This window comes from Dendrobium catenatum, unplaced genomic scaffold, assembly GCF_001605985.2.
Source record: "Dendrobium catenatum unplaced genomic scaffold, ASM160598v2 fragScaff_scaffold_178, whole genome shotgun sequence".
Taxonomy (NCBI): domain Eukaryota; kingdom Viridiplantae; phylum Streptophyta; class Magnoliopsida; order Asparagales; family Orchidaceae; genus Dendrobium; species Dendrobium catenatum.
Genome location: NW_021318640.1, coordinates 779,488 through 790,908, shown reverse-complemented (window position 1 = coordinate 790,908; position 11,421 = coordinate 779,488). Strand labels below are relative to the sequence as shown.

The window sequence follows — 11,421 nt, the reverse complement described above, 5'->3', positions numbered from 1 at the left end:
TAATTCTCTTCTTGTTCTCCAATTACTGGTGTACACGTGTAATGCCTAGCCTCAGCTAGTATATATAATTAGTAGCTCTGTATTGACAGCAACAAGATAGGAAATAAAGTGCTCTTTCACTGTTTCTTCTTCACCGTTCCTTCTCTGTTTTCTACTCAAGAATTGAGTATGAGTTTCTACAAAATTAAAGACCTCATTGATGAAATGATGTATCTTCGGTGTCGATCGCCGTCGACAACTCATCTTTTTCAGCGTCGAACGTCGTCGACAACTCATTTTCTTCGCGTCAATCATGGTCGACAACCTATCTTCTTCAGCTTCGATTGTCGTCGACAACCAACCTTCTTCTGCAGTCCACTATTCTCTACGAGCTCTAGGCTCTAATACAACTAATGCAATGGATGGGTGGAAGAAAAAGAAGATTTGCTAAATGAACAAATCAAAGAACAAAAGGGAATAAATAACCCAAACAACTCTAAAAGAGAATGTGTATTTTTCTTTATCTCACTTTACAATATTGTTTGTATATATATAATATAATGGCAATAGAATCTTTTAAAAAGCCAAAAGATAAAGCAGACCTATCCTCTCTTATAACTATGATGTTCCTCATCACTAGTGAGCTCCATCACACGCCTCACAAACTTCTGTGATGCCTTCCCCATCATAGGCGAACCATGTTCTTATTCAAATATTATTAAAATCAAATTTCACCCATGTTCGAACTGAGATACGAATAATGCTCGGACCATTGGAACAAAGTTCAAATTCTAACTAGTTTGAATCACTCTGAAAGATTTAAGTTTTGTTAGGAACATCTGTCCTACAGTTTTCTAAAATAATTTTTTAGTAAAAAATTTTTGTTCGGAAAAATTGTTTTAAAAAGCAAAAATAAAACCATTCCAAACAAACCTTTGAGTCCAAAGAACAGTGCAAATATAAGAGAAAATCTCATATTGTAGGTTATTTTGTTCAAAATTAACTTTGAGATTGATCTCATTAAAAAACCAACGGTTGAGGTGTTTGACTAATTGAGCATATTATGAGGCAAATTTCAGTCATATTTCCTGAATGTTATATTAAATCAAATATTCAGTTAACTAAACGGACACATTGCAATTTGAATTATACTGTTAATAGCTGCCAAAAGGAACAGGTTTGATTTGCTTGCCATATCCTACACGTTGATAACTTGTAGACCAGCCAAGCAATGAACATGGATGAATGCGCACATTGAATTCCATCACCAGACTAACAACTTACACATCAAAAGTGAGAATCAGGGCAATGGATTAAGGAAGAACCAAAACACAAAAGCAAAAATCTTCCAAATTGTTCTTAGAAGTTAGATCAAAGGCCAGAAACTCGCAAAAAAAAAAAAAACCATCAAGAAACAGGGGCGCTCTGCATCTCAACAACCTTCTTCCAGGAAGGTCGCGACGAGATCTCCTCCCACCACCTCCCCACATTCTTCCTGGACTTGATGAGATTTTCTCGATCGGCCAGGTGATGCCCATTGGGGAGATGAGAGAGATCGGCAAGGGTGAACTCATCGCCGGCGAGAAACCTGCTCTCTCCAAGTCGCTGTTCGTAAACATCGAGCACCTTCGCAAGCTTCCTTTCGTTCGCCTCGATCACCTTCGAGTCCTGCTTCACGCCCATGCGAGGGGCAAAGGCGAGCTGAAAAACAAGCACCGAGCTCGGCGGCTCGAAGTTCTGTGACTCTGCTTCCAGCCACTGATCAACCCAAGCCCGATCCAGTAAGCCACGGCCGTGAAGCCCCTTGTAACCCTGGTCGGCATACTTGTCGCAGATGTATCGGCATATGGCTCGAGACTCTGCAGTTTGTGTTTGAGGAAATGCCTGAGAAAAAAGGGGGAAGAGAAAAAGGATGGAATGGGGGGAGATTACTGACCGAAGAGGCTTGTGTTTTCGTCTTTGAAGGCGGGGACTTTGCCGAATGGCTGTGACATATAGCGAGGGTTAGTTCTTTAGAGGTAGAAAGGGAAGGTGGGAGGCAGAGAGAGAACCTGGAGCTTGAGGAAGTCGGGGGATCTGTGCTGGCCTTTTGCCATGTCGACGGCGGCGAGCTGGAAGGGAACGTCTTTCTCGAGAAGGCAGGCAAGGACTCTCGAAACCGCCGTTGAGATCGGAGGACCGTACACCGTGACCGTGGCCATCTTCTCCGGAAGAAGGGAAAGGTTTTTCGTTCGGTGACGATCGAGCTTAGGGGTTAGTGTTGAGGCTGAGCAGGTTGTTTGGCAAATGAAGAAGAGATTAATGAAGAGCAAATTGGTTGCCTTTATTTGTGGATTAAAATGAGGAACAAAGACCGGATTTTGAAGAACAAAACTCATAATTTTGATTAAGTATTTAAAAATAATATGAAACGCAATGTAGCCGTAGAATATTTACTTTTACCTTGCCGACAGTGGCAGATGGCACAAGGATAAGAAAATTATTGTGCTACACTTTGTTGCCTTTAGTTTCAAGTTGATTGTATAGACTTTTTTTTTATAATATCAAAATATTTATATTTACTTATTTAGGATAGGTTCACTCATACATAAATAGAATTTACTTGATTAAGAATGATATAATTTAATTCGTATCATTGACGTGACTGCTTAAATTGAAAGTTGATAAAATAGGATAATAAGAAAAGCTTTCATTTGACGCAGCTCAACTTTTGTCTCTTAGTTGAGAGTTTTGAGCTTAATATTACTTCTTAAATCATTTTGATTTGTACAAATTGATTTAAGAAGTAGTAAAAAAATACTTTCATTTTGGCTTTTTTGTGATTGGATTCTTCTCCTCAAAACATTCAATTTGATTGAAATTAGAGTTTGGATGATTCTAAATTTTATTTAGAAGTTCCTAATTCATAGTTGCATCGAAATTCATGCCCAACCAAGACAAGTTTTTAACGACAACAATGTGTAAATTAAATGTATGTTTTTTTAATTAACTATATGTTTGAAATAACTGTAAATTAAAGATCTGTTTGAAATAAATTTCATATTGTTTTACTTATTAGAATATTATTTAAGTTTCTATTTGACTATTATTATGTTGTTATTTTTAATAAATTTCTTTTCTAAAAAGTCACTTTTTATAATTACCTTTAAAATTTTTTTAAGCAATAATTTTACAACCAACTCTCTCTCTCTCTCTCTCTCTCTATATCTCAAATATATCATAAGTGAACCAAATATAAAATTTAACTTCCTTTCATCATTCAAATATTTTGTTCTATCAAATGATGATCAATCATAAATATATTTGAGAGAATGAATATTTTTATTTTGAAGAGACATCTATTTGAGCCGAATTTATTACAATTGCAAGGAGATGTGCAGGTACAGGCTTCATTTGGGGCAGCTTATCTTAATGCTTTCTAAACAAACTTTTTAGTACAAAAAGTATTAGTTCAAAGAATTTTTTTTACTAGAAATAGCTTTAGAAAAAAATAAAAAAATCATCCCAAACAAATCTTTAATCTATTTCATTTGGTGATCAGTCTTTCAAAGAGACTGTGGCATCGTGCAATGTGATTCAACAAAGAACACAATTTGAAAAAAAATGACATTCCAAGTGTTTCAACAAAGACGCAGTTTATTGTTTAGCATTTTTTTATGTGTACATTTTAATCAATTAAAATAAACTCACACACATATCACACACTCAAGTTTTAAATAAAAAACCTCTTGGTTTATAACCAACATTCCAAACCAACATATCAAAATGAGCTACGCCTAATATCCATTTCGAAGTCAACATTTTGTCGGCTTAAAAATGCAGCACAATTAACATTGAAGAAAATTCCTTCAGCATAACTGTAAGCATTTGCTCAGGTTCAAGCTAAGCTAACTAATGCGTTTGCTTAATTAATTCCAAGCAGTAGATCGAAATAACTTATTGCTTCCATGATAACTTGTTTGATAATGAAACTAAGAAACTTGGATGTTGACTTGTATGCACTAAAAGCAAAATAATTTATTAAGTTTTATGCGTTTGTTTTCTCGTAAAAAATTCATGTTGGCAGTGGGAGGAAACGGTTGAAATGCTATAGTTACGCTAATTATTAGAAATAATAAAAAAAAATTGCTGATAGACAGTAGTGGTTAATGCAAATTAGTTTTAGTTGTGAAGATAAATTTTAAAGCAGCGGTGAGGAAGAAGGAAGAAGGTAACAGAACAGAGAGTAGAAATCGAAATAGGAAAAAGGGAAAAAGACTTGATTACCAAAGATGCGGTACAGAATCCTTTAAATAGGAAATACATGGTATTAATGTAAATATGAATAATCTGTTCGCTTATAGTCTCCCTCAAATTAATCATTCTGATCTTGAATGGTTAATTTGCGACGAAGTTCTTGAAAGCGAGCAGGAGAAAAAGACTTAGTAAAAATGTCTGAAATGTTGTCGGAAGAGGCAATGTAGCTAAGCTGTATGGCACCGGAGTTGAGATGTTGCCGAATGAAGTGGTAGTCTATCTCGATGTGTTTGGTTCGGGCATGGAAAACTGGATTTTTAGCAAGAGCCATGGCAGAGATATTGTCACAATGAATGGTAGTCGGCTGCTGTTGGGGAATGCCAACTTCGTCCAGAAGGCGCCGGATCCAAAGGACATCGGAGGTGGCAAGCGGAGAGTGCTCGATACTCTGCTTCGGTGGAAGACTTGGCAACCGTTACTTGCTTCTTGACAGTCCACGAAATGAGTGTAGATCCCAAAAACGTGCAGTAACCCGAGATAGACTTGCGATCAGTTGTGTCCGAGGCCCAGTCAGCATCTGTGTAAGTGCGGAGTGATAGATCTCCGATTTGGATGGGAAGGCCATAAGTGAGGGTACCTTTTAGGTACCAGAGAAGGCGTTTGAGGGCTTGGAGATCAGAATTTGTTGGTTGATGCATGTGTTGACAAATTTGGTTTGTGGCAAACGCAATATCGGGGCGAGTTATAGAGAGGTATTGTAAAGATCCGGCTATGCGTCGATAGGTAGCAGGATCGGGAAGAAGTTGGAGATCCGGAGGTTGTTGTTTGGATTTGATTATGCTCGGCGTGGGGGCTGGCTTGCAGTCCGTGAAATTGAACTCCTTAAGAATTTTCTCTGCATAGTGGTGCTGAGTAAGGAAGAAGCCTTCAGGAGTCCGAATGGTCTGTATGCCAAGAAATAATGCTATGTCTCCCAGTTGCTTTAATGCGAAGGTGGTGCGAAGGTCCTTGAGTAGAGCTTGTATGGCTTGACAATCATTTCCTGTTACAAGAATGTCGTCGACATAAATGAGAAAGAAGATTTGAATGTTTTGAATGGTAAGGATAAGAAGTGAGGGATCGGAACGACTAAACCTGAATCCTCTTGCGAGAAGAAATTGAGTTAGTTTTTCAAACCATTGGCGTGGAGCTTGTTTGAGACCATAGAGCGATTTCTGTAGTTTGCAGACCGCGGTTGGAGAGATTGTATCGGCGAATCCTGGTGGCTGCCGCATATAAACGTCCTCGTGTAGATCACCATGTAGGAAAGCGTTGGAAATGTCGAGCTGCAGAATGCTCCATTTTCGGTGAACAGCTAAAGTGAGTAATATTCTGATGGTTGTCATTTTAGCGACCGGGCTAAAGGTCTCGGTGTAGTTGATTCCCAGTTGTTGATCATATCCGAGAGCCACAAGGCGTGCTTTGTAGCGATCGAGCTTGCCATCAGGAAGAGTTTTGATTTTATAGGTCCATTTGCAACCTAGTATAGGTTTGTCGTTCGGAGGGGGTACAAGTATCCACGTTTGCTGTTTTTGTAGTGCTTCAAATTCTTCTTGCATGGCTTTCTGCCAGTGAGGCTGCATCATGGCTTGTTTGAAAGTTTTCGGTGTATCCTGCATAGAAGTGTTGCTCACAAGAGAAAATATTTGTTTTGGTTTAGAAATTCCAGATTTCAAACGAGTTGTCATGGGATGCGATGGTCGATGCGGAGGCGGAGCGATAGGAGCTGGTGAGGCAGTCTCAGGAGCAAGAGAATTGTGTTGATCGTTTTGAGATGTAGTGGTAGAAATGGGTATTTGGTTAGGTACAGTAGGTAAAGTAGTATCTGGCTTGTGGGATTGAATGGGAATTGTAGAAGTAGGAGTTAAGAGATAAGGAGAAATGGGGATCGGAGGCACAGAAGGATCAGAGTTAGATTTAGGTGGTTCTGTCTTGTAAGGAAAAATATCTTCATGAAAAACAACATGCCGCGATATGTGAATTTTGTGCGTTTTTTAAGTTGTAACATTTATAGCCTTTGTGAGAAGTAGAATAGCCAAGAAACACGCATTCTTGAGATCGCGGATCAAGTTTAGTGGAGGTGTATGGGCGCAGCCAAGGAAAGCAGAGACAACCGAAAGTGCGAAGGAAAGTGTAGTTTGGTGGTCGCTTGTGAAGCCGTTGAAAGGGAGTATGAAAATTTATGGATTTGGAGGGAAGCCGGTTAATTAGATAGTTGGCAGTGGATAAAGCTTCCGCCCAAAACATGTGAGGAGTGTTAGAGGCGTGAATGAGAGTGCGAGTGAGCTCGAGGAGGTGGCGATGCTTGCGTTCGGCCACCCCATTTTGGTGGCCGGAGGGTGGTTGTGAGGGATTTGTGTGTGTGCTTGTCGATTCTTGATCAGCCATTTATGGCTCTGATACCATGAAAGCAGCGGTGAGGAAGAAGGAAGAAGGTAACATAACAGAGAGTAGAAACCGAAATAGGAAAAAGGGAAAAAGACTTGATTACCAGAGATGCGGTACATAATCCTTTAAATAGGAAATACATGGTATTAATGTAAATATGAATAATCTGTTCGCTTATAAAATTTTCACCCCATCATCTTTTGCTCATTACCGTGACTTGATATTGCTTGTTACCGCGGGTCGATAATGTTCAATATCAAATGACGTGACTGCAAAAAATTTGCCTCTGAAAGATAACTAGAGACAAGATGGTTGACAGAATCTTTTACTCAGTTGAATCCCCAAAAAAAAAAAAAAAAAATTTAATGTCAATTTTAATTAATAATTTCCTGGACCACTGGTTCTCTCCTTTTCCACTATAAATCCATATCCTGGAAATTGAAGCGACGTGGCATCCTCAGTGACACGTGAAACTTATTTATTTCTTCAAAATCCTTGATAACGATTTGAGCTCCAGAACAACAATTATCTGAAATCTGATAGACAGCAGTGGTTAATGCAAATTAGTTTTAGTTGTGAAGATAAATTTTCACCACATCATCTTTTGCTCAGTATGGTGACTTGATATTGCTTGTTACCGCGGGTCGATAATGTTCAATATCAAATGACGTGACTGCAAAAAAATTTGCCTCAAAGATAACTAGAGACAAGATGGTTGACGGAATCTTTTACTCAGTTGAATCCCCCAAAAAAAAAAAAAAAAAAAAAAAAAAAAATTTAATGTCAATTTTAATTAATAATTTCCTGGACCACTGGTTCTCTCCTTTTCCACTATAAATCCATATCCTGGAAATTGAAGCGACGTGGCATCCTCAGTGACACGTGAAACTTATTTATTTCTTCAAAATCCTTGATAACGATTTGAGCTCCAGAACAACAATTATCTGAAATCTGGATGTTCACAGGAAAAAAAAAAAAAAGGTAAAGCATGATAGAAAGAACGATTTTTATTCACTGTTGCCTCTGCTTTAACATTATTACATTGAATCTTCTTTGTTGTTAAATCAGACGAAGTTATAAAAAATTATTTTATTAAGATTTTGTTTAGGATAATTTTTTAATTATTTTTTAAAACAGTTTTCTAATAAAAAAATTAATTTGAAAATTTTATACTCGAACAATTATTTTAAAAAAATAATAATAAAAAATTATCACAAACAAAGCTTAAGATAATTTATAGATTTCCTTTTGTTAAGAAGTATGGCTGCATTTTTCATCTATTATCTATTTATTATGTTAATGCGGTTGATTGAATCCAGATAGCAAAGAGAAGAAATGCTTTATAGGTGGCTCTTCTCCATGAAGCTCCATGTTCATGAAATGCAATGTTGTGAATGCATTAGTTGCCTCTTTAGAAATCATAAAAATAGATCAGCGTCCTTACACAGAATTAACACTGAAGAAAAAGCTCTATATTTTACTTTCTTCTATGTAATTATAAGAAACTCTCGTACTAAGATCCTCTTACTAAGAGATTCCTTAGAATTCTAATAACTATTTTATCTTTTTATTATTCGTATAGTAAAAATCTCTCTCGAAATTATATCATCTGTCTTCATATGCTCAAATTGCTTTATGTGAATCACTACTGTTTCCTCTAATTTGAAGTATAATGATTTAATCAACTTTTTAGTTTGAAGTCTGAACAAAATACTTTGCTCACATTCAGCATAAAGGATGAAAAACAGTTAATGGAGTTGTGAAACAAAAAATGTAATTATTATTTGAAAGCAAAGCAATTAAAAAGTTGCATCAAATCAACTATAATTAAGAGATCATTTGGAACAGTTTGAAAACAAATTGTGAGCAAGATTAGCATCATAATGATAGCATTAATAAAAATGGCTTAGGGTTGAGAACCAATGGGCAACATTTGTAAGTATTACAACTAATTAGATTTTTTGTTAATAAGAGAAACATTGTTAGTGTTCAACTACTTTGTTTACCAACATAACATTATACTTGTGTGCTAAAAAATTTAGCTGTTATAGATAACAACTTTCATCTTAGCATTGTATGTAGATACTGTACTCACATAGATAATATTAGTCAAGAACAACTATTGGGATATGCAATAATTTTTGCATTAAAACCCCAAAAAAGGAAAAACCATAAGACCTAACTCAATTGAACTGATTTAACTAAAATCCCTTTTCATGGATTCCCCTTACCTTAGTGTAGTATTATGTCTAATGCTTGTATGTGAGTCTGCTTTGGATTTTGCATGAACTGGCTGACCATGTTTATAGCAAAGGCTAAATCTGATCTGATGTGGAAAAGGTAGATCAAATGTCGATAGTATGTATTGGCTTTGTTGGTAATTACAAAAATTAGGCTTGATATTGATGGTGTGCACCACCCTTGTTGGTAAAGGCATGCTAAGTGTTAATGTCGACGACTTGCATCGACCTTCTTTTTAATAGCGTGCATTGGTGTTCATGTTGATAGGTGCATCAACCTCATTAGCAACGATATGCGACAATGTTGGTGTCAATGCTATGCACCAACTAAATTAGTGATCATGAATGCCAATTTTTTTCTATAACTAAATGTGATTGTCAAGTGTAATCAAAAGGTGATTTTGGTTAGACAATAGTAATTTTTGTAATAGTGATCAAGCAATGACACTTGGGAGATTGTTGTCAACAAAGACAATAATTGTAGACAATGATCATTGGGCAAAGTTGTGTTCTTCTTCAACTCAAGGTGAATATCTATCTCTCCCTTGTGTGTAGAATGGGGTCTTTTTATAGAGTTTTGGTTGGCATTTTAACTATTCTAGCTAAATGTTGATCAAAGCCTTTAAAAAGTTAAATGCCTTGATGACATTCAAATTGAATGATCTTAGACTCATTTGGTTTATCTCATCGAGAAGCTCATGTTGTTAATAAATATGTAAGATTCAAAAATAATTTTGTTCATAAAAATAATTTTATAAACTATGATTTATGATTAATATGATTTGGTTGATGAACTTTTGTTTAATTGGATTTGCCTCATTTAAAAATTCATTTTAACGATAAATTTTTTAAAATAAAATTTCATGTTAACATAATTTTAATTATTGAAATTTCTGATCCATATATTTACATTAAAATGCATAATTATTTTGATTGATTTTCTAGTGATCTATTTATACTCATATAAATAAATATTTTTTCATTCAATGAAAAATTCAATATCATCATATAGAAAATTAGACAAAAAATTATGCATATAAATACATTATATATTTGCAATATTTTATATTTATGCATGTGATTTTTATTTTTAAATAAAATTGTATATCTAAATTTATCCTAATTAGTTTAGAAGCTTGAGCTTCATAAAAATGTTAGAAATTTTTGGATTATAATAACTAATCAAATTTTAATTCATCTTAAAGTAAATTTTATAAATTTAAAATTTATCTTAGAAAAGTATTTATATTGTTTAAAAAAATATTGATCATTAATAAGTAATTCATCTAGAAATCTAGGAAAACTGAACAACTTAGTACAACCTTCATCCTAGCTGGGTGATTCAAAATGTTTTCCCCCACTCCTTCCGCATCACCCTTGGCTCCCTCATTCTGCGCTCCACATTCAGAGCTCTCAGCGAACGGCTGATTTGCATCTCACATCTACTCTTCCTATGGCTACGTGGCCTAAAACCAATTATGGCTTTAATTTCGATCAACGAAAATGAAACAGCTTTATATTGTTTTTTTATAAAAGGAAATGAATTTGTTTTTCTCCATCTCAATCATCATCGCATTCCCAATCGATAATATATTTGATGTCGGTGTAAGTTCAATCAGTAAAGAATTATGAATTAGCTCCACAAATCCCAGTACTCCAACAAAAACTCATCGTCATGGAACTCATCTGAAGGCGACCAGGAGGACCAAAGATCGATTATGAACGGAAACCCTCATGAAGACTCTAGCCATCATCAAGAGGCCATCATTAAGATCGACGACGGAAGCCAATATATCCATATGAAGACAAGAATTCTGATCTCGGTTGCCAGTAGCAAGGTATGAAAGGAGTCCAACAATGAGTTTCGGAAGGAAGAGAATCCTAACAATGGAAGCAACGGTGTTGGGGGAAGAGGAGGAGAGGGCTCAGGATTTTCTTTTTAGAGCTAGAGCCCACAGGAAAATAATTAGTACCCTCCATCTTGGCTGATTAGCTTATTTATGCAGAAATAAAAGATATCTGGTGTCGAGATGGCCCTCGATATGGATCTTGAGATGGAGGGCCTAAAAAAATCAGTGTAGGATGTCAGACAGTCGAGGAGTTGTGCGTTGCCTTTTAAAAAAATTCCAATGAAGCGCCTTCCCCACTCTCCCAGGCGGAGTTGAAGGAGAATGACTCTGACACATATGACAAGGGGCGCGAACTTTGGTGATGTTAGACCATCACGAGCCTTGCCGTAAGGGACACAAGTGCGGAAGTTCTGCGATGTTCTTCTAACTCGTTCTTTCGCTGAAGGAGCAATATGCTGCGCGCTAAGGGCCAAGACGATGTCCAGTCTGATGGATCCGCCAACTGCAAATGGTGGCGGGGCTAACAAAAGGAAGTCGATGCGGATGCCAAATAAATCTAGTCAGCTGCCACTGAGGTCTAACCAATTCCCATTACGTTTTAGGCTGTCCAAATCCAGACTACTCAACAAGTCTTCGATGATAGAGGACCTCTCTGATAAGTTCAATCACACAAAAATGAGCAAATGAAC

The 11,421-nt window shown here is 36.4% G+C and overlaps 1 protein-coding gene across 1 annotated transcript; it reads right to left on the bottom strand.

Annotated features, from left to right (window-relative positions):
* Nucleotides 1-1,119: 1,119 nt before the first annotated feature.
* Nucleotides 1,120-2,348, bottom strand: LOC110112172 (glutathione S-transferase F10). The gene is made up of 3 exons (XM_020844286.2): nt 2,031-2,348; nt 1,916-1,964; nt 1,120-1,838 (listed from the first exon to the last, which is right to left on the bottom strand). Exons 1-3 carry the CDS (start codon nt 2,178-2,180, stop codon nt 1,387-1,389), a joined length of 651 nt encoding a protein of 216 aa, XP_020699945.1. The 5' UTR covers nt 2,181-2,348; the 3' UTR covers nt 1,120-1,386.
* Between the last annotated feature and the right edge of the window lie 9,073 nt (nt 2,349-11,421).

What these genes read in the sequence shown, in the direction of transcription:
- LOC110112172 (XM_020844286.2), bottom strand. Translation starts at nt 2,180, where the DNA reads ATGGCCACGGTCACGGTGTACGGTCCTCCGATCTCAACGGCGGTTTCG. An exon ending in CCGACTTCCTCAAGCTCCAG is followed by an intron (nt 1,965 to 2,030) that starts GTTCTCTCTCTG and finishes TATATGTCACAG; the next exon opens with CCATTCGGCAAAGTCCCCGC. An exon ending in CGAAAACACAAGCCTCTTCG is followed by an intron (nt 1,839 to 1,915) that starts GTCAGTAATCTC and finishes CACAAACTGCAG; the next exon opens with AGTCTCGAGCCATATGCCGA.